Source organism: Podarcis erhardii, assembly GCF_964252035.2.
Source record: "Podarcis erhardii genome assembly, chromosome: 9".
Lineage (NCBI taxonomy): Eukaryota > Metazoa > Chordata > Lepidosauria > Squamata > Lacertidae > Podarcis > Podarcis erhardii.
The window spans coordinates 56,126,881-56,154,809 of NC_138512.1; the positions used below are offsets into that span (position 1 = coordinate 56,126,881).

Sequence of the window (27,929 nt, forward strand, 5' to 3'; positions counted from 1 at the left end):
TAATAATAAACCAGAACCACACCATACCTTTCGTACATCTTATTCTCATGACTGCTTCAAATCCAATTTTCCGTGTAAGGTACCTTTTAAGGTCTTTTTGCAATTTGTCTGCTTGCATAGGGTTGTGGGTATGATGGAAAGATGGGTAGTAATAGATGCATCCAGCAGAATATTTGGACATGCAAGCTTTTGGCAAGGATGAAAAAAAGTAATAGTTATTATTCATTCACTAACAGTTGCAATGCAGAGAACAGACCCTGAGCCGATGAAGCTGTTTAAACAATGGCAAGATAAGCATCTAGTGTTTCACTTAGCAGTCTTGCAGCCGTATTCTGAAATAACTGTAGTTTCCTGAGGCATACTTCAAAGTGATTTATACCAGTTATACTTCAAAGTGATTTACACCAGTCTAGTCTAAAAATTACCAGAGGGTAACTGCTATTACACCCACATATATGAGAGTTTTTTTAAAAAAATCTAATTTGAATTTATAGAGCTTCTGGAAAGCCAGTAAAAACAGATAATGAAGGAAATCAGTGTATTTTCTTAGAAGATTGCCAGGCCAGCCAAATAATATATAAAAAGAATGGCATCTGCCAGCTCAGGTGGTAGATGAGCCTCTTAATCTCAGGGCTGTGGGTTCAAACCCCATGCTGGGTGAAAGATTCCTGCATTGCAGGGGGTTGGACTAGATGATCCTCGTGGTCCCTTTAACTCTATGATTCTATGTTTCATGATTCTAAGCTTTTCAGAAATTACCTTCACCTTCAAGCAATTTTCCATTTTTAAAAGCAAGTTACATATTTTACATAGTGTCTTTAGAAGCAAAGATTGGTTACACTTGTATAGTGCCCTAAGTTAAGACTAAGGCAGAGATCCTAAAAATGCTTATTTTGGACTGAATTATAGAAGTGTCACTGAAATAAATAATTTACTACTGCAGCATGGAATATTACGGAAGCAACAAGACGAGTGGGGCAAGAAAGAACAAGTGAGCAGACAGCTTTCCTAAGGAACCAGTATGTCTGCTAAATACATGTTGTAAAAAACAAGTCAACTACGCACTGGTTCACATTGCCGCTTGTCCCCATACAATCACTCCAGAAGTATGCAGGGCCACTAACAGCCTCAGAGCCTCCCAGTGTTTGCACAGTAGTAGAGTTTCATTAATCAGCTCAGCTGGGGTACGGGTGTGTGTTGTGCATGTGGCCCATGCAATTTGCAAGGCTGCAGTGGCCCTGCTACCATTTTCTGAAGAATGATATCAGCTCCCATATAGGGGCATCAACTGGTACAACCTTTACATAAGGCTGACAGCTTGTTGGCAATCCTGTATGCTCCAAATAGATGGTTTCATGAGCCAACCAACAAGAGTTCATAATTTCATGATGGAAATATCCCCATTTTACAGTTCAGTCAGTCAGTTTGTACCTTGACATATTCTGAAGTGTGGCATGAAATGTTAAAAACCGTTAAAAATTTGCATCTAAGCAAATAGTCTTTTTGAGCTTTAGAATTTTCCTTGGCATTTTAACTGAACATAAAAATTAACTGAACACGTGCTAATTATGAAGTAGCTCTGCAAGTTAAAAGCTCTTACCAAGAGAAGCCAAATCAGAATATTGTGAGCTTAAAAGGAACAAATCCACAGCTGTTTGCTGTCCTGAACAATCCAGTGCCAACTTTTTGTAAAAATCTGTTGCTGGACCAAGATGCTGAACAACCTAGGATGTAAGAAAAAAATAAGGTTGGGAGTGCAACACAAACAAGTACATTTTTAAAATTAAAAAATGCAAATAAAATTCAGACTGCTTGTAATACGTAACATTTGAAAGGCCACAGATTCCCCAGCCAACATTGTCAAGTACCTGATGTCCAAGCTATACCATGACAAATCAGTTACTCTTATTTTTATAACGCATTCTATAATCCAAAATTTTAAGGGTGGCACACAATATGAAAACACAACATTATAAAAACAATTCCCCTCCCCCAAAACCCAGCCACCACAGAAGCTGGTTAGATCCATAATCACTACAGAGTCCAAAGTACCTTTGCGTTTGATCTTTGATTGGGATCTTCCCTGGACTGCAAACGTCCTGTGCCCAACGATGGTAACTGTGTCTGAAACACCGATATGCGCCCGCCCGTTGGAGACATCAATTTAAAGGCAGCTTGAAGGGCTGGGCCTAATGCACTGTGCGTTTCTCTTGTGTTTGTGAACATATTTGGTAGTGCATTTAGCAAGTCTTTAATTAGCTGTAAAATAATTGTTAAAGTGTTAGAAGGAAATATTTTGCAATTTTTTTTTAGGAGTGGCAAGAATGCTGAAGTCCCACCACTAGCCAGTGAAAAATCTTATTTGGCCACGTCTCTATGGATTCCGGGATTCCCAGCAGGCATTATGCGCACACTCTGAAGCTTAGAGATCTTTGACATATTAAGTTGTGTATAAATTCATTTCAATAAATCTTTGAAACCACTGGGATCAAACACCTGATCGGTCTAAAAACGAAAGGCAAGATTCTCAGGAAGCTGAAATGATTCTTTGCCAAGAGTCACATTCTTTCACGTAGCTGGAGCCTACAAACATTACCCTTTTATCTAAAACCTCCTTGGTATCATGGACATAAAGGCTATTCAGTTCTTCCCCATTGGCTGTCCTCTTTCCCTACTATCCACATAGTAGTTATGTGTCTCTCCTTCGAAAAGGGCTGTCGCTATGCAATTTTCAGCGGTCATCACCAGCTTCCATCTCAGTCTGACATATCTAGATTGCTTTCCTCTCAGGCTGGCCTCCGTGTTTGTCCTACATGGAACCTTGATTTTAAAGTCCAGCTCCAAGGACAGCAGAGGCTTGGCTTGTCTGCTCAGCCTTCCTTTGTTCTTCTGAATCACAATGTGTCATAGGAGGCAAAGCAAAAGCAGAAGAAGAAATTCTAAGGTGGGAGCAGGACTGGAAGTGCTGTAGTCCTGCTGTGATTTAAGAATTAGATTTAACATCCCCATTCTAAAGCAGTTTAATCAAGGACAGAGCAGTCAGAAAGAATTATCTTCACTTTTAAGATTTAATTCTGTGAATTATCCACCTTACCTCCTTACTTTCATGCAGATTAACAAGTAAGCTATCAGGTGTTGGCAGGAAAATATCTATGAAGAAAACATATATTGGTATTATAGTTTTATGTTATGTACTTAAAAGGATACACCATAGCTAGAGTGCAAAGAGCTGCAGCAATATAAGTTAAAAGCACTTCTGTACATGAAGAAGAAGAGTTTGGGTTTGATATCCCGTTTTATCACTAGCCGAAGGAGTCTCAAAGCAGCTAACATTCTCCTTTCCCTTCCTCCCCCACAACAAACACTCTGTGAGGTGAGTGGGGCTGAGAGACTTCAGAGAAGTGTGACTAGCCCAAGGTCACCCAGCAGCTGCATGTTGAGGAGCGGGGACCCAAACCCGGTTCACCAGATTACGAGACTACCGCTCTTAACCACTACACCACACATGCACAAGGACTTCGCCAATCTTCCTTTCTAGCTGTACCTCTTCATGTTGTTACTAATGGTTACTAATGGTCCCAGACAGTGTGTCAAATGCACACCAACTTGCCCTCATTTTATCTTGCAGGAATGAATTCTAGGCAGATATTATTCTATTATACTTAACATAGCACTATTATATTTCATTTTCCATATCACTATTTTTAATTTTTTGTTACTTTCAATAAAATGTCTGTTAAATATGGTCTCCTCTCCTTGAATCACTCTATCTCACACGCATTTTCTGAGACAATTAGCCCTCTTACCATCAATTTCTGACACAATTAGCATCTGAGGCTGTGATAATCCTTCTTGCAAATTGTAGAACTGAACAGTGCTGTCAAACGTTATGAAGCCTATTCTTGTTCTTGAATCTCCAGGCAACCTTAAGATTAAAAAGAAAAATGACCCTGATACATTGGTTTAGCACAGATATCTTTTGCTGTGCCTTTAACTTGTTCTAATGTTAGGAAAAAAATTATTCAAGAGACAGTCTTCAATGCTTGAAGACAACATATGCCCCAAATACAGCCTAGTGCAGCTCTGTATTTAACCCACAGGGGTTAGCAACAGCTTTCTAAAATATGAATAGTTTATTATTGCAATGCTCCCATGATTTGGCTCTGCTTAATCATGGGACTATTACACAACAAGATAAGAAAAGCCTGCTGGATCAGGCCAATGGCTCAGCTAGTCCAGCACCCTGTTTTCACATTGGCCAGACAGATGCCTGTGAGAAACCAGCAAGCAGGATTCAAGCACCAGAACACACACCCCTCCTGTGGTCATGTAATCAAAGCAGGACCACACTGGCAATTATTTTAATGGCCTCTGTATCCAGACCATGAATACACACAACAACAAAAAACCAAGAAAGTTCTTACTTGTCTAAGTTTTCAAGCAGAGACTGGCACACAACTGACAAGTATCCAGCTTCTACTGCATTGTGGGATACATCCAACACAAACAAATACACTGCAGGCTGAGGAGGACGAAGCTGTAAATTAAAGTTTAGACTTTAAGCTTACTGACAAAGTCCTTTATATTCTATTTGTGATCATGAATAGTTTTGATATCGCATGTTCCTGTGAGCCCCACTTTTTACATCTGCATAGACACTTTGAAAAGAGGATAAGGGGCTGAAATGAAAACAGCAGAAGTGAATTCTAAATTCAAAACCCTCCATTCCCAAAGTTTTACAAATATTTATTTTAACCAATATTTTGTTCCAGACATACTTACCATGTAGTCTGAGGAAGCAATGAATTCCACTGTAGAGTTTTGGACTTCTGGCCGTTTGTGTGGCTCTCCATAGGACCGTGTCACAGGATTATACATAAATTCTTCAGGAACTAAATGATTATAAAATAAATATATTACCCATTGTTGAGTGCAAAAATACTAAACTTGGTCACACCATTCTAATAATAATTATTATTATTTATTTATATCCCGTCCATCTGGCTGGGCTTCCCCAGTCACTCTGGGCGGCTTTTAACAAAATATTAAAATACAGTAATCCATCAAACATTAAAAGCTTCCCGAAACAAACATTAAAAGCTTCCCTAAACCCTAGGGCAGCAGGCCCCACGTGCCAAGGAACAATACCCATACCACCTGCCAGTCTGCAAAGGGAAAATGTCCATCTGCAGGCATAGTCTGAACCCAGGCCCACACCACCAAATGAAGAACATTAAAGGGTCTTGTTGTCAGTACCCATCAGCTGACTGGCACTCACAGAAAGATAATCTGAAGTCATGGTCAGACATAACAATGATGTCAAGTTATTGACAGGTGGCCCACAGGGGTTAGGTGAGATAAAGATTCAGCCCATCATCTGAAAAAAATATCCTACGGCTGCCCTAAGGGGACTGTGTCACCCTATGTTTTGAGAGCTGCTTGCTATGCAAGGGCCAGGGGTGGTTTGCTTCACAAAGGAAGTGCTGCAGATCATCATTCATTCCTTTAGGCAGTGGCTTTTTTATTAATATTCACCATCATTAACTCTGTAGCACAGGTTACATTTCCATCTCCTTTGGTCAATAAAAGAAACAAAAGGGTTGATGTATGTTCTGCATGATCTACATCTCACAATGGTGTTCGATGTTATCACAGGCAATTGCTGAGGAATAAAGAACATTGTAAAATGTCAATTTGAAGAAAAACTTTGAAGTATTTCATAATATTTTTCACCCCTAAACAACAAATTCATGTTTTCTGTGCATTTTTCAAAAATTACTACTGGAAAAAACATATTCAATTTTTAATATTTTTTTCATAATTAAAATTAAGCCTAGAAGAATTCCATTATTAATGATCAGGGTATAAAGGCTACAATTAAACTCACTTATTTCTAAGTGAGCGTTGCTGAAATTTGTGCCAATTGCACATAAGTAAATTTAGTTAAAAGTGGTGTATATGTAAAACAGTAATTATCTATTGTAAATATTCTCTCTCGATTCCAGTTTGGGTTTTAAGACAACTGATTCACAATTATTTACTGCAACCACAACTTTAAAATATGAAAGATGTTTTTAATTTATTCAAGTTTGGCTAAATAAAAATTCTGGGAATAAAAAGTCATTTTACCGTCAGATCTCTGAAGGGATGTAGAAGCAATCCCAAAGGAAGTTTTGCTTTGTTTAGCAAAGCCTGAGTTTGTGGAATATTTGTCAAAGTGCATCGAAATGAGCTAAAAGTGAAATCGCAAATGTTAGTTTCAAAGATTATGACACATTTGTGCTATCAAAGAGGCCCATATTCACCAAAATTCACCAGCCACATCTCTACATGAAAGTATCCAGGTAGTAAAAGCAAAATTCAAAGTTTGATGACACACAGATTCACTGATATGGGGCAAGCAGTGCAACGAGCCACACCCTTGCCAAAAGAAACACTTGTATAAACTCAGTGTGAAAAGTTCTTGAGCCAATCATAACTTTCCATCATTTGTAATAGCTGCAATGAATGGAACCATTTGTGTCAACATATTTGCATCTGGGATAAGTACAACAGAAGCAGACTTCATTTGCTAAAACTTTCCAACATTTCATAGAGGCAAAATGTGAGCATTACAAGGCAAGACCTGAAATGTATGTTTGCCAAACCTATACCATAACAATCAAATCAGGATACCAGTTCTTGACTCACACAGAGATATGGATTAAAAAAGAATACAAGTCTAGAAGCATGCTTAAGATTAGAAACTTTATACATACTCGGGGCTACAATTCAGTTTCTTCAGCTCTGAGTTCAAATTAGGCACAGGAGCTGGAATTGGACCAATAGGCAGAATATTTCTATCTTGAGTAACGTTGACCGGTCGCAAGCTCTCTGGTTGCTGAATACCTAGTCCTCCAAGACTAGCTGACAGTTGATTCATTGTAGGGTATTGCTGAAAAATAACATTTTAAAGAAGCATTTATTTTATAGCATTAGCTGCTTGAACAGTATCTGCCTAATTTTCCCCACCCTGCAATACCTAGTAAGCAAATTCAACTATTTACAAGGTTCTGTACTACACTAAGTTCTATCCTATATCATTTGGATAAGCTGTTCCTGTTTCCATTTCCCCTCCCAAATTCATATCTGCAATGCATCTGACCCAGGCATATGAGGTTCTTGATAGATTCTCTTAACAGGCACATTCACTTCTACCCCTTCTGTGGGGTGATTTATGATTTATGGATTTATAGTTATCTCCCGCTTGGACTACTGCAATGCGCTCTACGTGGGGCTACCTTTGAAGGTGACTCGGAAACTACAACTAATCCAGAATGCGGCAGCTAGACTGGTGACTGGGGGCGGCCGCCGAGACCACATAACACCGGTCTTGAAAGACCTACATTGGCTCCCAGTACGTTTCCGAGCACAATTCAAAGTGCTGGTGTTGACCTTTAAAGCCCTAAATGGCCTCGGCCCAGTATACCTGAAGGAGCGTCTCCACCCCCATCGTTCTGCCCGGACGCTGAGGTCCAGCACCAAGGGCCTTCTGGCGGTTCCCTCATTGCGAGAAGCAAAGCTACAGGGAACCAGGCAGAGGGCCTTCTTGGTAGTGGAGAAGTCCTTTTTTTCCCTTTTTTTTTTTTTAAAAAAAAGCTCCTTCATTCAGTTAATCTGTCACTATGACATCAAATATAGTGAGTATTTTCTAACCTGTGGATACTGAGGAAATCCAGAATTATATCCAGAGTTACTGGAAGGTGGAAGTGGTGGTGTCACATTCTGATAGCCAGGCTGGAGAGCTGGGTACCCATAGCCAAATGGTTTAGAGGTTTTAGACGTCTGTGGAACTGAGGGAACAGGAGCTGGACTACTTGTTGTAGAACGTGCCTCTAAACAGAAAAGCAATGCTTTAATACAGTATTTATTCCTTTAAAAAGCAAGCATCGAAATGTAAACTGTTGCTTATGAGAGCATTATGTGCCTGTAGTATAGTGAGTGTTTTAATTAACAGAGCAGTGAACAGAAAGTGAACTTCAGTTAAATATCCTGTTGTAAATTAGTATTTAACACACAATAAAGTAACTAGTAACACAACTACTGTCATTTGAGTAAATAAAAGCCCATGCTTAATTTGTATTGATTTCTATTAAAACAAATATCAAATAATTCTTAAACAGGGTAGTAATAAAAATTTAACTGCAAATAATATGAAGTAATTATATCTACTTTGTTACATATTTAACCTTCTGAATGCAATTCTCCAATAAACGTTTTGTATTCAACTGCAACCAGAATTAAATAGTTAATTCATCGGAAGTTGAAATATGTGAAATAAAACCCCATGTTATATAGGGAAATGTCAAAGGTGTATTTTTTAAAGAATACTTTACTTGGAACTACCTATTTTCAATATGAAAACCTGCAATCCTATCCACATATATGGGAATAAACCCCACTAAAATCAGATGGCTTTACCTCTAATGAAGCATGTTCAAGATTTACTACATGTTAAGGAACTTCTTATCAGTTTGAATTAATATGCAACTTGAAAAGCAGAAGTGAGTCAGTCACTTGAACAATACACTGTGCTGCATTTGAATCTCTACTCTGAGCAAATAATTTATAGAAGCTGTACTACAGATGCTTCTGAACTTTGCATTTATATATGTGTGTGTGTATATAAATATAAATAAAATAAACATTAAACAAACAAAAGCATGATTCACCTGGATAGCCACCTCCTTCAAGGCTATCATAATTGTTGAGAACGGGAGATGCGCTGCTCGTAGTGGAAGAGCTGTCAATAGCTAGAAGAGAAAAACACACACACACACACATATTCATTAGACTGGCATTAAAACTGCACATTGAGAAATGTTTATCAATGCCAGGTAAGAAGCTGTAAAGAACCCTTAGGAACTTAGTATTTAGTGGTAATTTCATATGTTTATCAAACATAGGATTTCAGTCTTAAACTTTGTTAATAGCAGTTGCCAAACTGAACTAAAAATGTATGGGGGCGGGGGGAGTTAAAAAGGACAAACTCCAGTTAAGAAAAAAATAACCTCAGAAGCTTTTGGTGATTATAATTCATTTTACATATCCTGACTTCCCATTGCTGGACTTTGGAAACAATTCTACTTCAAAGTTAAAGGATTTGCAAGCATAAACAAAAGTCTGGAGGCACTTTAAGAGTCTAGGCAGAGGGAAAAGAAATGCTCTCAGCACTTAATGGAAGCACCTTGAATTTATTTGATATTCTGCTTCTGCATATTTAAGTCACTTTGAGACTTTTTTTGTAAAAACCAACGAATAAATTTAATAACCAATAAATGAGGAGGAGGATAATGTTGATGATGATGCCAGGGTTCCTGCTTACTGCAAATTCTCTTGCTTCCTGACTCCATCTGAACAGTCTACTTCAGGAGCACACATTTGTGGGGTACAACTGCTAAATACACTCACACAAGGTTCCCATTTTACTCAGTGAGATATATACCAGAAGAACAGCTAAGTTAAAGTCTGTTAAACACACACACAATAGACTGGAGCTGAAGATTCCTTTTCTATTTGGATCCAGCCCTGTACCTTTATGGCATCCTGAAAAACTAACACCTAAGAAAGTATAGAGAAAAAAGCACTTTGTAAACAGTGGTGCCGAAAGGCCACGAAATGCCTGCTGTAATGTTCGGAATTTTCCTACGCAGAATTTGAACTTTGCATATTAATGTCCAAGACTGTACCTCTTGCATTTCACGACCCTTTTGCCATTTGCTTCTGAAGTTTGACATAAATAAAATGTACATCATTGGAAAACTTAAAAACAAGCAGCTCAATATGTTTTAATCGTACAGATGCCAATGTTAAACTTCTTATTTAGTTTTCTCTAAGCCATGAATTGCTTGAGTATCCCCTAATTTGCTATGTTCAGGAGATTGAATGCCTCCAGAAAAGCCCTGAAATATAGTAATTAGCTGTAAGCTTTTGATCTGCTTTAAATGGATTGCACAGAGATGGATCAACTGTAGAAGCAAAGTGATGAGTCTACTTTTTCATCCAGAAAAACTTTCAAGCCACATTAAGATGCAGAACTGAGAACTCTACATTATAGTGACGCCATATACAGTAAGCCCGCAACTTACACACATTTATCTCATGCACATTCAGCTTTATGCACTTGGCAAATATATATAAATAAATTAAAAGGGGGTGGGGTTCTGGGAAAAACAACTTTTGGCAATCCTGCCTGCCACTGAACCCAATGTGTTTTGACTGTATGTGATTTCGGCATTAGGCGGGATCCCCGGAACATAACCCCTGCGTAAGTTGTGGGTTTACTGTATAACAATAAAATAGAGAATGGACAATGACAGGCAGTACATTCTTTTTGCTATACTGAAATGAGGAATGTATTTGTGAGGATTAATACAGGAGAAATACCATTTGAAAAATCCATGTTCAGCATTAATAACGAAGAAAAGTCCCCAAACCACCAACAAGTTATTAAAGGCATATCTGTTCATGTTTTCAATATTTCCATGCACCACATGAAGCATACCGTACACATGTAGCTTAACAACACTACTTCCCAGATTTTAAAATAAACCCATTTCTTTTTCATTTATTAATTTGTGGTACTTTTTAAAAAAAATGTAGACTTTGAAACAACATGTTTATTACTGAAATTACTGTCAATATAATTGCCAGCTATGTCAATAGTATGCATGCCATTCTATATACCACAATATAACTTTGGTAGTTTGAAGATTAATAACCTTTTTGGTTTCAAGCATCTCCAGGTCCTTTTTTTTTAAAAAAAAAAGGAATTAACCAAAACTTATTAAATCTGAAATAAATTTCTGCACTACATATTCATTGCAACAGGAAGAGAGCCAAACAAAATATTTTGGCAAATATGTTACCATAATGGAGGTATGTTAAGGAAATGTTTGTCTGCACAAGAAAACAAACAACAAATGGCCTCAAAAAGTATTTCTGTGTTCTGTCTTTTGGTTATTTGTAACTTTCTCACACATGAAGAATGACAAAATACTGTAGTTTTTTTTAATAATAAAGGGGGTAGTTTTATGTTTATAGTAGGACAAATGAATATCATTGGACAATCTGGACGCAGTATGTTATACATGTCCACAACTGCAATTTTAAATAACAACACTTTTATTGATGAGTGTCCAATTACTCCTTAATGAGTGGTATTCCATAATCCATGGAATAAAAAAAGAGTTGTAATGCTCTAAATGGCTTGAGCCAGTTTAGTTGAACATATTACTGTACTCCTAGTCATCAAATTAAGTTTTACTCAGAGCGGATCCATTGAAATTAGTTAGTATGACCAATTTAGGTTAATTAATTCCAGTGGATCTACTCTGAGTAAATCTTAATTGCATACCACCCTATATTATTAGCTACTAAATGCAATGCATTTTTCCTTCAATTATTTAGACTGTTTAAGAATCAGGATACTTAAGTGTTATGTACTTTTGTTTAGGGAATGGAATAAATGTTATAAAAATTGGGTATGAAAGTGAGAAATACTGGTGCAAAGCTTAAAGCAGACCTGCTTCCTCATCCTCCTCCTCCTCTTCCTCATCATCTGAACTTGATGACAAGGGAGTTGCTGGAGAGCTAGCTTGATTATTAACATATCCACCATACTGCATGCCTGTGAAGTGGAAAGCACAAATACAAGAATCAGACACACAGAAAAGGTGAGAAACTGAAAGCACAAATCAGAGCATTAAGTGACAGCAAAACCAGGCATTACAAAAGACACCCAAACATGAAAAGTGAGTTACCCAATCCATACCAGGAAAGTTTTGTCTTTACGGAAAAACAGACTTTTTTATTGCAGTAGTTTGGTTAATTATTAGCAGTAGACAAAGAAATTTAGTAGAATTAGAACACACAGTTCATCCTCCAGAGATAGTGAAACAGCTCTCTTAATTAAGTCAGAGAATTTTTTTAAGTAGTTGAAGTAGTTTTGAGACCCGTTTTTTAAAAAGTTGGGTGGATTTCACATTTTGACACCATGATATTAATTGCCCATTGAGGAAAAAACAGATTTCACTAGTTATCATTAGCATATAGTGCTAATATCAATTTCAAAAGTACTAATACTTAATGAGTGTTATTTTTCCTTAATCCACACAACTTAAACTTCCAAATGATGTCACCGATGCTCCACATAAAGGGTCATACTTTAAATGAATTTTTGACTCTCTCTCTCTCTATGAAAAGTTACTTATATTCACAAACTGACCATAAGTGAATGGAAATGCCACTTTTGGTCACAGAACCTCTTTCCATTTATAGAATGGAACCTTTCGATCTAATACAATGAATATATACACCGCTGGCAAAAAGCATATCCATAAAACAAAGGTATTATTAAAGTGCTTCTAAGATCAGCAGAATACTTTTTTGTTGCCAGTCAGTTTTCATTTAGCAGAACCTATACAAATATAGAGCTTGAGACTGTGAGACTTGGATACCTAAACGATAGTCTCAACCTTCATATACCCAGCCAATGACTGCACGTTGCAGGAGGCCTGCAGATAGCACCTACTCAAGAGATCTGTTCCATATGATGTAGGCATTGAGCCTTTAGTGTGGTGACACCTATCCTTTGGAACTCCCTCCTGTAAAGTATCAAAAAGGTGTGATCTCTGTTGCCTTTACAATGCCTACCAAACACCTTCCTTTTTCAACAAGCCTTTTAAGTGGAGATTCTTATCTCAATCTGTATCTGTACTGGATCCAAATTTCTTTTTATTGTGGATGTTTCATGTAGGGGATTTACAAATAAAATAAACTTCAGCTAATATCTTAATATATTTGCAGCGTATTAGTCTCTACATGAATAGTACATGTAAGAGTCATAACACAAAGGCTTTATAGCGTGCCAGGGTTAAGTTCACAAACACATGCACAGTTCAGCTGTGCTTACTTCAATGAGACTTGCTCCTGAGTGAACTTGCAAATAATCAAGCTGATTAGGTGTGGGGATGGGAAAGGAATTTACCAGTTAAAACACAGAGTGGACAACTATAATATAAATGTGGTAATAAGGAAGAATTAAGAAATTGGTAATATTTTTTCTACTATTGGTATATCAATCTAAGCTATGACAGCACATCTGTTATATCTGCATACCGAAGTCGCTCACAATGAACTCAGATGAAACTACGGGAGGGAGAATACAAAAAAGAAACCCTGTGACCCCCCTTTTCTCAGATTTAGGCTGAATTACTATTCATACCTTTGAAACCTTGACACCAAGTTACAGAATTAAGTATGTCACCTGAGGTGCTTTAAGGCAAAGAGGTGACTTAAAAATACTACCCTCTAAATCTGTTTGGATGTCTTAGCTATTGCAGAATGCCATGGTCTGTCCAATACTAAGAACAGGTTGCCAGTAACACATTACACCAGTGATGTGCACTGGTCCCCTTCCATCTTTCATATCAATATAAGGTAATGATACAGACTTATAAATCCCTAACTGATTTGAAGCCATTTATTACCATGCTCTCCACCCCTCTGCACCATTACAATCTCCAAAATCAAAACAGCACCTTAAGACATAGTAGAACTTGTACAGCAGCATTCTTTGTAGCTGTCTTATCAATACCTCTCCCTCAGAAACTTAAAAAGTCAGACTATTACTCTTTACCAAAGCACTGGCTACAAACTCTTAAAACTTTATGTGGTGGTCCCTGGAGCTCCCATTAAAAGGCTCACATTCAGCCAAGCCTACTGATTTCTGAATATATTTCGACTATATTTCTGTAAATTTACCATACATACATCATCCTTGTAAAAGGCTCCTACTTGAAAAGTATGATTCTGCCTCTTGCAATTGTAATTTGACAACTGAGTAGGTTGTCTTGCACATATCTTTCTAGATATACAAATGGAATCTGTGCTCACCTTGAAATGAGAAAGCGAAAGTAAAGATGCTTTCTCAAGCAGCTTGCATACAGTGCGAGTGTATATATTATAAAACACAATGTATCTTACTATATAAATAAACACAGTAACAAGAGCCAAATCTTACAGAAGTGCTAGCTAGAAATAATATTAAATTATTACTTGCACTGGGATAGATGAGCACATAAAACCGAGAAAAATGAACTCTTTAGAAATCATTAATTTCAAATTGTAGGGCAATTTCAAAATGTAGACACTTTAATTCATCTTCTAGTTTTATACCTTCTTGAAGCAAAGGATCAGATGGTTGTGTAAGGGAAGAGGAAGTGGTGGGCTTCGTTGTCTTTTCCACAACAGGTGTTCTTATTGAAGTAGTAACAGCTGAAGACGCTCCCTGGGCAGGTTTTATATGCTGAATATTCTGGTTTACAAGATGCGGTGACCCTGAAATACGAACCAAAAAGTGGGAAATGCACATTTGTATTTTGAAACGTAACTGGCAACAGTTACATTGATTAACGGATTTCACAGTTGAAACCATGTAAGTCTGCTGCAGCAATGAAAGTTTTGTAGCTAACAGATTTACTGAGGCACAGAACTTTATCAGATACAGTGGCACCTCTGGTTACAAACTTAATTCGTTCTTAACCTGAAACCGTTCTTAACCTGAGGTACCACTTTAGCTAATGGGGCCTCCCGCTGCCACCACCGCCGCGTGATTTCTGTTCTCATCCTGAGGTAAAGTTCTTAACCCGAGGTACTACTTCCAGGTTAGTGGAGTCTGTAACCCGAAGTGTTTGTAACCCAAGGTGTTTATAACCCGAAGTACCACTGTACATGATTATTCTCGGTTTGCAAGAATATAGATTCACATGGACATGTACCGATTGAGAAAAATACTGTCAACTGCTGGCCAAACTGCCATGACAACTCTATATTAAGTGTATGTGATGCATGCCAAATAAAGTGAGCCTTCTCAACAGGAGTTAACAGGTTAAAACACAATCTTCCTAGCATTACTATGCTAAATGAAACACTTCTAATGAGGAGATCACTGTTTAGATTGAGATTTAAACAAACAGAAACAAACTTAATGATGAATTCTAGTCCAGAAAGTTCATGTGGTAGTCTTCCTTTTAACTTCACCCCCCCTTTTTTTTTTTAAGATTGGTGATGATTGATCATCAGTATGCACAACCACTGCTGCTGCTACTTATACCAGGGCATGTCATTTTAGGGAGTGAAACTTAATGCTTGCAAATTTACTTGGGGGGGGGGTCCTTTAAAACATTTTGGGTGTATTATTTTTGTGTTTGGGCAAATTTCACTTGGTAAGTCTATGTTTGATGAAGAAGCACAATTCCTTGGCATTTGGAAAACCAAGAAAATTTAATTTTATCTTTGAAAATGTCATGTAATTCTTAATAATAATAATATATAACAATAATGATAATATATAACTGCAAGTGATTTGGAATATAACTTGCCAAGTAGAATCTATGATTCTATTATTCTACTTGGCAATCATTTTTAGTGATTTCCATGCAACTTTACACACATTTTAATTACCAAGCAAACCTAAATTATATTAATTTAACCAAAATATCTTTTGAAATCCTAAGGCATGTTACAACTTTTTAGCACCCCTCATTTTTGGAATTTGAAAGTTGAAAAATTTAACACGCCCTACAGTTACACACACATATATATATGAGAGGGAGCAAGAGAAATACAACACAGAACTGAGGACAAGCATTTAAGAAAACAAAGAACTAGTCTCTAGTCCCCGTGCACACTGGTGAAGCACATATAAAAGCATGCCCTGTTCCGACCCCATTTTGTCATCTTGTGGGTCTGAAAGGAACCATGCTTTAGCGATTTTGTGTAATTTGGATGCTCCAAAAAAGGTTGCTGCTTATATATTAACACTGCCTGAATTTCTTACATGCTCAGATATGAACCAATCAAGTCACTGTAATACATACATCAGCCTTGTCTATTCCAGGCAATATGATTTATTAGTATCACATTTTTTAAAAAAATACAAATTAATTGCATGGAAGCAGTCAAATTCAAAAACATGACTGTACGTATGTGCTAAACAGTATTCTCACGCTGCACAAACCAGAACATGCTCCTAAAGTACATAATAAGCACATCTGGCGTAGCTCAGCCTGGACTTATGGGGGAAAGGATCTTTATTTAAGCAAAGGAAAAAAGTGATGGAAAAAGTGCTTGGGGTAATGGAGCTTGGTGAGGTAAAGGGATGGGTAAGATTCAGCTCTCTTCATCAACACACCCCTTTTGTTGTAAAAAGTAGATCCCTCCCAACCTTTTTTTAAACATGAATGGTGCAGATAAACGAATAGATAAATGTACTGTGTCACATCCAGTTTGGTTCCTTGTGCAATACCTGTGCCTGCCGGGTTGCTTGCTTGTGGCAAGGATCCTGCAAAGCTTCCGCTATGATTTTTCTGAGCCAGCTGGAGCTCTGGGGCAGACCATGTTGCAGAACTTTGACTCAAAGGAACCCTCTGCTGCCCTGCAGGTGGTGCTCTATTTTGACTGGAAGAATAAGCATTTGCCTCTACTGGATGTCCAAAAGCTGGTATGTTATGAGAAGCAGTCACTTGCCCATATGGACTGCCGACGGACATAGAAGGATATGAAACGTTAGGATAAGCAGCACTAGAGGCAACAGGTGTGGCATAGGGACCAGAAGGAGCAACAAATCCCTGAGATGGAACTGAAGAGCTGGCAGAGTGCAAGGCTGAATTACTATAGGGACTACCAAATGAGGAATATGACTGTGAAATGCTGGTATGTAACTGGGACGCTGACGAAACCATTCCTGGGACAGGTCCAGATGATTCTACAATATGAGGTTCTCTATTGTACAAGTACTGTGATCCCTGCATGCTCAACATCTTGGGAGTCATAGAAGATGCATTAACATTTTGTGCCTGTGCTGAATAGTGGGCAGAATAATAATCAGCACCATAGTGGTTATCCAGCTGTGAAGGGATAATGTTATTGGGCACTTGTGAGTAGTGTCCTGATGGAGCACTATAGCTCTGAGGATGTGATCCATATCCAGGAGAGAACGGCATCTGATTTTGCATTGGACCTGGGGGGAAAGGGAGAAAAATCAGTATATTAAAGTTGCAGGGATCATCTCTTCATTTAAAGTGTCAAAACACTTAAAGACACTATGGTAGTTAAGCGGTACATAAAGTGTTAAAAAAATAATTTTAAAAGTCATGATATACACCTCTTAAAAATCATTAGTGGCTTTTTACTATTTATTTTAACTACAGTATACATATTTAAAATATCAAGTGGTTTACATAAAAGCATATCAAGATTCAGTTTTCCTAAAAACCTGGGGAAAATGACATTTAAAAATGTAACATTTTGTAATACATTCACTCATCTGGAATACGTCCAAGCAGTAACAATGCAGGCAGCATGTTACAAACACACACTTTTGTAACAACCTGGGCAATTACACAAGTAGTAAACCTTAAAGCAGTTTAGATTGAAATTTCATGTGTCACATGTGTATAAAAAACAGTATTATATATAACTGATGTTATACTATAGAATGGCATCTATGCAGTGAAGAGTTTTCCCAGAAAGACAGCAGATTGTGCTATTCAGCTATTCTGGGTGCCAAAGGCAGCTTATAATTCTGGGCCATCTTGCAATAAGAACCAGAGATGTATACTTATAATTCCGCACCCTATTTTGCACACAAGAGCCAGAGTGACAAAAGAACCTATATCAGGGTATAAATATTTTAATTAAAACAAACAAGTAAAAATCTGGACTAGGGGTATTTGGTGAGCTTGGCTCTGTCCTGGGTGTGGGAAATATATAATTTCCAACCATGATTATGTGTATGCTTTGTAAAACAACAGTAACCAGCTATGACTTGTATCCATGTCTATTAGAGCTAATGAAGATCAGCTAGACCCGCTGCTAATTTACATGATGTTATCTGAGCTTATGCATAATTTACTCAGAAACAAGTATGCCAACTTTAATAGGACTTTCTCAGTGACAGACAGTGACCTCTTTGTAAATATTTATATCAGGCTGTAAGTTTGTTAACCTCCTTTCAGAAACCATGCTCCTGATAGTCTCAATACTAATTATAAGTGATGCTTAGGAGAGAAGCTACCTTAAACAGAGTCAGACCATTGGTCCCTTCAGCTCAGTATGGGCAGCAGCTCTTACAGGGTTTCTGAAATGGCTCTTTTCCAGCCCTGCCTGGATAGGCCAGACACTGAATCTGGGACCTTGTGCATGCAAAGCTCCTCCCCTGGCAAATGGTGGGTGCACATGAGGTTGAGGTTTGCAGAAACTAAACTAGTGTTTAGTTTTACATCCAAAAGGACCCACAATCTGCTTGTGCAATATTTCTCTCAATAAGTTGTCTGATAGAATATGAATTCTGAAGCACAACCAAACTGCACACCTGGGCCAACGCTTACCATTTTGCTACACTGTAGTAAGTTTATTGTCACAATGCAGCAAAACAGGGAGCATTGCCTTATCGCTAAAGCAAACAAGTCACTTCCTCTCCCATTACCAACACCCCCCTCCAAGATACACATTCATTCTGCATTTGGCTCAGCCCTATTTGCAACAGCTGCAATATGATTCTGCACCAAGCAAACCTGATTCCCTTCATTACAACCAGTTATAGCTAGTGCACATGCATGCTTGGCTCATCTACAGGCCAAGAAGAGCTGAAAAGTTGTAATGGAAGAGGGCAGGTATATAACTTGTACTGTCCCTACCCCCCCGCCCCCCAGAGTGGTATGGAAGACTCTACCATAGAACAATTGTGTTGGGCAGGTATACACATAAGCTATAGGAACTTCAACCATCTGCTACAGCATGAAACTATAAAGAACTCACAACTTGCTCACTACTCTTCAACAATAATAATAGTTAAGTTTAGTGACAGGTATGTGTTTATTGGTCACATGTAACCCACAATTTACCCAAAGAACATGTATACTGGTCAGTCAGTTGCTTACGCTGAGACCTCTGAGATGTATGTTGGGCAAGTCACCTTATTGCTGCCTTAATGGAGGAACAGTGAATTCAGCCTAGGTTTATGACATCTAAAAACCTCAGCTCTAGCTACTGCATAATCCTACTCTCAAAAGTTTATTTTTAAGAGGCACAGCATTCCCACACCTCTGGAAAAGGCCCCACAGATTAGAACTGCTAACAACAGTAATGTGATGCCCTATGATTTGCCACCAAGCAAGAATCATGTCCATCAAGAAGCCAACAAGCCTTTCTAAAACCATACTTTTGAGACCATGTATCTAAAAACTATCATACATTTAACAATGTCTTGTCTTCCAAGGGTAGCCAAAATAATTAAAAAATGAAAACCATATGAGAAGTCTTTGCCATTACCTGCTTGCAACAATGAGGGCTATAAAATAATGGAATCCTCAGGATCCTGACAAAAATCCTTGAACTGAAATAAACCATATGAAATACATGGTTTGGCTTACTCTTTTAAATGTTAGCTAAAGACTTTCTTTTGTTCATGCAGATTTATTCAACCACCATATCTGGTGAGTAAACTGCTCTAGATAAGTTTGTTTATTCAAACAAACTTACATTACTGTCAGCAGCACTTAAGTTATTTTAACTGTATTTAGAAACTTGTATTTTTGCCATAAATCCTTTCTTTAAAGCTTTGAGAAAACTCCACAAATCTTTGGCAACATTGACAAATTTACACTGAAATCCAAACCTTGGCCAGGCAGCAGTGAGGCTTAATAGAGCAGTGGGTCAACCACATCATCCACAGCCATGCTGCTCACCCTGGCTGGGTGTTCAGTGGGCAGAATAGGAAATTCCCCTCATGCAGAGTGACACTAGATTCACACCATCTCCCCAGCCCAAAATGGGGCTGGGGACTCGATTGCTATATAAATCTGTAGCTATCTTACTAAGCCCTCTAAATGGTTTTTGTTGTCATTGTTGTAGCAAATAACTTTATTCTACACATACCAAGACATATGCAATTTTAATAATGCATACTTGTTCAAAAGTTACAATCTAACCCGAGAATCTTTCACAAAACAAAAGCCTCCCAACCAAAAGGAGCAAAGCAGACTATTTGTGGTATGTTCTGTGTAACGTAACTGCTCTGCAGAATCAGAGCAAAGACTCAACTAGTTCAGCAACCTGTTTCCAACAAAAGCCATCCAGCTGCTTCTACAAAGCATGCAAACTGTAGAAAGCAACAGCCATCCCTCTGTTTCCTTCACCACCTATTGTTCAGAACTATACTATGTATCCTCCAAGGATCTATTTAACTCTGGTTGACTATGACAGTGTTTCCCAACCTTTTTTGGGCAAAGGCACACTTGTTTCATGAAAAAAATCTCGAGGCACACCACCATTAGAAAATGTTTTAAAAATTAACTCTGTGCCTATATTGACTATATATACAGTGGTGCCCCGCAAGACGAATGCCTCGCAAGACTGAAAACCCGCAAGACGAAAGGGTTTTCCGTTTTTTGAGGCACTTCGCAAGATGAATTTCCCTATGGGCTTGCTTTGCAAGAAGAAAGCCTATAGGGAAATCTCCAGGGACCTCTTTTAAATGCTGGCGGTGGGGAGCAAAGCCTTCCCCCCCCTCCGGCCTTCAGAAGAGGTCCAGGAAGGCCGGCGGGGGCCGAAAGGCTTTGCTCCCCACCGCCAGCATTTTAAAAGCAGTCCGGGATAGCAGGGAAGCGCTTCCCGCTATCCTGGACGGCTTTTGAAGGCAGGCGGGGGGAGCAAAGACTTTTGTTCCCCCGCCCGCCTTCAGAAGAGGTCCAGGACCTCTTCTGAAGGCAGGCGGGGGGTGAAAGTCTTTGCTCCCCCCTGCCTGCCTTCCCGGGAGAGCGGAGAAACGCAGCGTGTTTCTCCGCTGTCCCGGACAGCTTTTGAAGGCAGGCAGAGGGGAGCAAAGACTTTCGCCCCCCGCCCGCATTCAGAAGAGGTCCAGGACCTCTTCTGAAGGCTGGCAGGGGGCAAAAGTCTTTGCTCCCCCCTGCCTGCCTTCCCGGGAGAGCGTAGAAACGCAGCACGTTTCTCCTCTGTCCCGGACAGCTTTTGAAGGGGGGGGCAAAGACTTTCCGCTCTCCCAGGAAGGCAGGCACGGGGGAGCAAAGACCTTTGCCCCCCGCCCGCCTTCAGAAGAGGCCCTGGACCTCTTCTGAAGGCAGGCGGGGGGCGAAAGTCTTTGCTCCCCTCTGCCTGCCTTCAAAAGCTGTCCGGGACAGCGGAGAAACACGCTGCGTTTCTCCGCTCTCCCGGGAAGGCAGGCAGGGGGGAGCAAAGAGGTCCTGGACCTCTTCTGAAGGCGGGCGGGGGGCAAAGGTCTAATTCTAATTTCAATGAGTGTGCCCTCCCACGGCACACCAGGCAACGTCTCGCGGCACACTAGTGTGCCGCGGAACACCGGTTGGGAAACACTGGACTATGAGACAGTGACTGTGTTGTATGACGTAAGAATGTTTGACGATAAGAACATTTGTTTACATTAGCTCAAAACACACTTTATTGGGAAATAGCTTTAAAAAAGCTGTTGAAAAACCAAGGTATGACAACTATAGCACTCTATTCAAGATCCCAGAGTAAGAAAAAGTTACCTTCAAGCTAAAAACAAGCAGATCGCTCAAAAACAAAATCTCCAAATTAGGTGAATGTACAAAATGGGGGGGGGGGAGAATCTAATGCAAACAAACGTAAAGCCAATCACACATTGGGGCAAAATCTCTAATACTGATCTACACAATAAAGAAAATGAATGTGTCCATTTAGAACAGAACAGCACAAAAAAGTTGATGTCAGAGATTTGTTTTGCAAACAAATTAAAAATAAGAGATATATGTCTTTCCATAAATTTATGGTGTAGATGCAATATGGAACACGGACTGTACTGCGTCAAAAAGGCCACCAAAAACCTGGAAAAGGTGCAAGAAAGTCTCACAAAAATTACTGAGGGATTGGAGCACTTTTTAAAAAACCAAAGTTCCTGAAGCAAAGTTCTTAACTCGAGGTACTATTTCTGGGTTAGTGGAGTCAGTAACCTGGAGCATCCGTAACCTGAAGCGTATGTAACCCGAGATACCACTGTACATCTTTATCCCAAGCATAATTAACTTCAAAAGGTGTGTCAGTGATCATCAACTTAGATGACTTTAAAGGGAGATTAGAAAATCTCAAAGGGTAGCACCACCAATGGCTATTAGCAACAACAATTAAATGGAACCTCTCTGTATTGTACATATTGTAAATTTTGGCAGTCTTCCCTTCTACAGCCCCAAAGGCCCTTCTGAGGTTTTGTTACAATCAAGCAGCGTGTAGATCCCATGAAATAAACGTGTATGTATGAATGCATGCCTTGAGCCAGCAAAGCCTTCCAATACCGTTTTCTGACGTGCCTTCGTGCTCTTGCCAGTTCCATTTTCAAAAGCAACCGCCCTGCCACTGCTGGATACAGGGTGCAGAACCTAACTTTGGGGTGCATAGGGACGAGGGGGGGGGGAAGAATCCCAAAAGCAGGGCGCAAATCCCACCACCAAAGAAACCCCCATGGAAATTATGATACCCTGAAAGCCTTTAACATTTCCACGCTCGAAGTCAGCCTCCCTCCCTCTTTCTGCCCCACAACCCGCCCCTCACCTCCCGCTTGCTCCAACCCAGGGGGCTCCTTGCATCACCCCTTCCCGCCAGCCTGGCACGCCTCCCCTTCCCATCAGGAGCTGCCTTTGCCCCTCCCAGCTGCCCCCCCCACTTCCCACCTTCGCCCCCTGCCCTGTGGGCCGACCCCCCCTCCTACCCCCCCAGGCCCCGCGCTCCCTTCAGCCTCAGCCCCTCTCCGCCGCCCTGGGCCCGGCTGGCCCCGCTGCTCCCTTACCGTTCTGACAGAGCCCCACACCGCCCGAGGCTCTGAGGCTGGCGGGCCCCAGGCTGGGCCCTCCCGGGAAGGAGGCGCCGGCGGAGCCGAGGGGCGGCGGGGGGAACCCTGTCGGGGGCACCGACATGGCGCGGCTCCTCCCCTTCCTCGGCTCCTCCGGAAGGCGGCGGCGTGGCCCGGAGGAGAAGCAAGGCCTCCAACGGAACCGACTCTGAGAGGAACGCGCCGAGGACTCGCGACGTCGTTCCTCGGAAACCGACGCGCGACGTCTCCGCCGGCGCCGCTCCTTCGCAGCAGCAGCAGCAGCCGCCCCAGCCCACAGCGACCCCTAGAGGCGGCGGCCAGCGCGAACGCTTCCCTCCGCCAACGGGGAAGATTCACGCTGGAACTTCTTGGCGGTTCTCTTCGCCGTCAGCGCAGGGCACTCCGCGCATGCCTGCTGGAAAGACCCGCTGTTTGAAAGGGGGAGGGAGGGCTGCACCTGGATGCGTGCAGGTAACGGAATGAAGCGGGATTAGGGGCGGTGCTTTGCTGGGGGAATGGAGCGCGCCGCTTCAGGGGGCAGGTGGGCGGGCGGACCGTATTTTGGAATATATTGCACTGCTGTTCCTCTTGTGGACGTGTGCAAATGGAAAGCTAGCAGTCGAAAGTCTTCACTAAAGCTCCTCCAGAACTGCTGAGTTCACTTTGCGGCTCGCAGACGGCTTTTAGATAGATAGAGATAGAGACAGGAGGCGCATTCAAAACCGCACTTCCCCACCTGAGGTGTGGAGTGGTGCAATCCAGCCGCAGAAAGCAGCCTGACCTGGAAGACAGAACTAAGACATCGGGTGCCTCCTTCCTTGCCATGCAGACGGAGCTCAGTAGGGCCAAGGAGGGGGCAGACTGGAGGCGTGTCAGGGACAGAAAATCAAGGCACAAATCCGGAGGATCCATGACCTTCCAGTCCCCCAAACAAAATCCTCAAATCAGGGACAAAACCACACGACTCTGGAAGCTGGCGTGCTGAACTTCCCCCTCCCATTCTTCCTTTTTTATAAGAAAGCGGTAGCTGAATGTATTTCTGTGGTTTGCTGCTTTTTTGGGGGCATTTATTTTGAAAGCCTCATAAATTATCTTCCATATGTAGCATTCACCCTGTGATTAAAACCATCTAGGAAATCCAGATGTGCTGGCAGAAGGAACACCAGACTCCCAAGTAAATTCCATATGAACCTAGATCCATTTTTTCCTTCATTGATAATGAATGTGGCCACATTAGTAGGATCTGGCTATTCAGTCTATATACAATTAAAGGCATTGTTCAGCCAGCAACATATGAACACACTTATCAAGCCATACATTGTCTGTATCCTGTTTCAAGCAATGCTAAATCCGTGATGATTTTATGTAAGCACTTGACTAAAATGTTTCTAATCAATACCAGTAAACTTTTTCCTCAGCTGCACAATATTTCCTTTCCTTTAAAAAAATATCCAGAGAGAATAATACTCAGGCAATTATTTGATCCACATAATGCTTCAATGGTGTTGTTCCCTTTTTGCTGTACAATGAGAAATGAAATGGGTGCAGCTGTATCCTACCTTTTCTATCTTAGTTCTCTTTTTAAAAAATCAGGGTTAGTATTGTTTTTCCATAAATTTTAGGCAACTTCCCCAAACAAACTTAATTCTTGACATGAGGTTTAGTGAAAGTTTTTGTTGCCAGCTGCTGGCTTATATGCACAAATGCAAAACCACGAATGGAGCATAGCAACAAATGAGACCAGTAACAACTTTCAGACTTTGTATAAATCTTGGCCTCAACCTGTGGAACATTGGAAATATATAAGGCAGGGAAGCGGGACTGCAGAAGAAGAAGAAGAGTTTGGATTTGATATCCCGCTTTATCACTACCCGAAGGAGTCTCGAAGCGGCTAATATTCTCCTTTCCCTTCCTCCCCCACAACAAACACTCTGTGAGGTGAGTGGGGCTGAGAGACTTCAAAGAAGTGCGACTAGCCTGAGGTCACCCAGCAGCTGCATGTGGAGGAGCGGGGAAGCGAACCCGGTTCACCAGATTACGAGTCTACCGCTCTTAACCACTACACCACACTGGCTTACTACACCACCACTGCAGGCCCTTCAGGCTTGTCTACCTGGCCCTCAGAACTCTCCCCAAGCCACACTGCTGCTTCACATCCTGAATGCCTAGCTGGCATGTGTCTTTGGAACTGTGGCAATGCCTCCTTGAGAGGATGAAGGCTAGAGGAAAGTGTGTACATGTATAAACTAGCTTATTGGACAAAGGTAAAATTGACTTTTGTTGCTCTGTCCACTTTTGCCTCTGCACCTACTTTTGCCACCTGTCATGGATGTGTGGCCTGAGAAAGGAATGCAGAACTCAGACTGAAAAAGTTTCCCCGCCAGATTTAAGGCTTTCAGTGCAAATGAGGTCATGGCCAGCCAGTGGTGGAGCAAGTGGACCGGGCGCCCGGGGGTGCGACCAGCCGCCCACAGGGGCACCGCAGGGCCTCCAAGGTGTCTGCTTGTCTCCTCCCACTCAGCCGCCCCACCGCTGAGGGGGAGGCAACAGGCAGACTGTTTGTACAGCGTGGAGCCTGCGGTGGCTCAAGCCACTGTGTCACTCCCAGGAGAGACGTGTGGCTCGGGCGCACTACAGGCCCCACGGTGAGTGCCGCCTGGCATTTTGTCACCCCCCTCAGTGGGGACACCTGGGGCGGACTGCACCTACCGCACCCCCCTTGCTACGCCCCTGTAGCCAGCAGACATCAACGTGGGAGAGATCAACACAACCATCCGAACAGAAGCACAAAGGAAAACTTGGCTGAGTGGCCGTACCAGCGGCCCACGGGAATGTGCACATTTTTCAGTTTTGTCTTATGCAACTTCAGGGCTTGGGATACATCTTACTTCTAGAGCAGCCACCCAATTAAAGAAAGCTTGGTTGATTAACTGTTCACCATTGTTGACACAGCATATTAAACCAACGCTGTCTCAGTATCTTCTTCAGAGGTTCTGGACATTGATGCAGTGACCTGGTGTTTAAAAAGTGAGAACAATTTTTTAAAAAATGTTTCCCCACTCAAAAAACAAAGGCAACAAAAACCATAGCAGCTGCTAAAAGCCAGTTTAAATAATAACAAAAGTATTGGACATAATTTGAAAATCTTCAGGGGACACACTGTAGCTTCTCTAGGGATACATGGATGGTCTAGCAAATTGCTTTGAGGGTGTGTGTGTGTGTTTTACACTCTAGCGGTATGTAAACTTTATCAAATAAATAAATAGTCTTCATACTTTTTTAGTTTGTAAGATTTTTTTTTTTACCTTCCCAGGCTGAAAAGCAGTTTTCAATGGATATTTCCAAGGAAGTGTGAATTTGTCCACTAGGGGTTGCTGTTGCACACCAATAGCATATGTGCTGAGGAGCCCACAATATATTTTAAACAATACTAAACAAAACAGGAGAAAGAAATGTACAAACCTATACACTGAAGCAACAACATTCATAATAAAACTTTAAAACTTTAATTAAAATATAATGCAATTGCTCCAAAATACATTGCTCCAAAATAAAAATATTATTTCTTCACCTCTTATCTTGAAACAGGAATGGGGTATTGCCAGGACCACTGTAAAGAAAATCATGTGTGGAGCCGTGGTTAAATTTATAGTATTCAGAACGCACACAAACACAGGGAAAGTATTTGAATTAAAGGAACATCTTGAAGTACATTGAAATTCTATTATTCCTCTTGCATCCACTGTCCAGGGACAACAGGTTAGTCACAGCTCAGTATTCTTTGAGACAAGGATGGGAGATTCAGCTATCCTGCTGCTGCTCCTTCTCTGGTCCATGAGTGGGCACAGGTTATACTCACTCTTGATGCCATTTCTCAGAAACATGGAATGCAACCTCCTGGTGACCTTACGTCCTCTGGCCAATACAGAGTCCAGCAATTGCCTCCCCTTCTGCTCTCCAGTCCTAGCGTAACTATGTCAGGGAGGCTGATGTTTCAAAAGGAAGTAGGTGGCTGATGGAAAATGTTTGCCTACTGCCATTTTGTTTTGCAGAAGAGGCAGTACTGCACTTTCCTTTTTATATACAAATATATATAAATATATATTTTTATTGATTTTTACATAAAATTTCCACAAATCATTTTCTTATCTTATACAATGTTTTGGACTTCCATCAACCACATCTGAAGATTTTTCAGTCTTTATCACTTAATCTGCATTTCATTAATTTCACTATTAATCTTAATCCTATAAAATTAATCCTTCACTAATAATTCTTTTCATACTTTCCTCTGCAATATTTCACATAGTCCTCTTTACAAAACTTCTTGTAATCTTACTAGCGTAATCTGTTGAGTACAATTGCTTTTCAAATAATTTACATATTTACTCCAGTCCTCTGAGAATCTCTGATCCCGCAGGTTTCGAATCCCTCCTGTCATCTTATCTCATTCTGCATAGTCCATTAATTTCGTCTCCCATTCTTCTTTCATCAGTAGTTCTTCTTGTTTCCATTTCTGTGCCAATAGTTCACTTGCTCAGACCTGCACTTTCCACTGAAGTGAACAGGAGACTCTGTGCTCTGAAGTCTGCAGTTGCTGCATCAGTGTACAGTGGAACCTTGGTTCTCGAACACCTTGGTACTTGAACATTTCAGCTTCCGAAAATTGAAAACCCGGAAGCAAGTGTTCTGGTTTTCGAATGTTTTTCAGAAGCCGAACGTCCAATGCAACTGTGCCTGTGCCAGTTGGAAGCTGTGCCTTGGTTTTCGAACATTTTGGAAGTCAAACAGACTTCCAGAACAGATTACGTTCAAGAACCAAGGTACCACTGTATGTGTCTTTGACCTTTCAAGCGGACCAATGCTGTGTAGTTTGCTTTTCTATGGTGCTAAAAAGTACTGGTAAATACAGATCACAGATCTCTTGCTTGTCTCCTAAACAAGCTCTAGCCGACTGCTAGGTCGTCATGAAATCAGCACAGATGCTCTTGGCCAGGAGATTGACATTGGAAGGCTTTGAAAG

The 27,929-nt window shown here is 40.7% G+C and overlaps 1 protein-coding gene across 2 annotated transcripts in view; it reads right to left on the reverse strand.

The window, feature by feature from the left end:
- The window catches only part of SEC24B (SEC24 homolog B, COPII coat complex component), a 33,172-nt gene extending 10,004 nt beyond the window's left edge, over positions 1–23,168 (reverse strand). Inside the window, exons 1-16 of one of the 2 annotated variants that reach the window (XM_081876680.1) lie at positions 22,883–23,168; positions 16,349–17,062; positions 14,218–14,379; positions 11,564–11,668; positions 8,712–8,792; positions 7,696–7,874; positions 6,759–6,934; positions 6,130–6,232; positions 5,536–5,662; positions 4,783–4,892; positions 4,425–4,537; positions 3,807–3,925; positions 3,095–3,150; positions 2,053–2,259; positions 1,601–1,724; positions 28–186 (exon numbers count right to left, since the gene is read on the reverse strand). In XM_081876680.1, coding sequence (XP_081732806.1) covers positions 28–186; positions 1,601–1,724; positions 2,053–2,259; positions 3,095–3,150; positions 3,807–3,925; positions 4,425–4,537; positions 4,783–4,892; positions 5,536–5,662; positions 6,130–6,232; positions 6,759–6,934; positions 7,696–7,874; positions 8,712–8,792; positions 11,564–11,668; positions 14,218–14,379; positions 16,349–17,062; positions 22,883–23,009 — 2,662 coding nt within the window. In that variant the 5' untranslated portion in view covers positions 23,010–23,168. The remainder of the gene's footprint in view (positions 1–27; positions 187–1,600; positions 1,725–2,052; positions 2,260–3,094; positions 3,151–3,806; positions 3,926–4,424; positions 4,538–4,782; positions 4,893–5,535; positions 5,663–6,129; positions 6,233–6,758; positions 6,935–7,695; positions 7,875–8,711; positions 8,793–11,563; positions 11,669–14,217; positions 14,380–16,348; positions 17,063–22,882) is intronic. The other variant, XM_081876681.1, reaches the window with a different exon arrangement.
- Between the last annotated feature and the right edge of the window lie 4,761 nt (positions 23,169–27,929).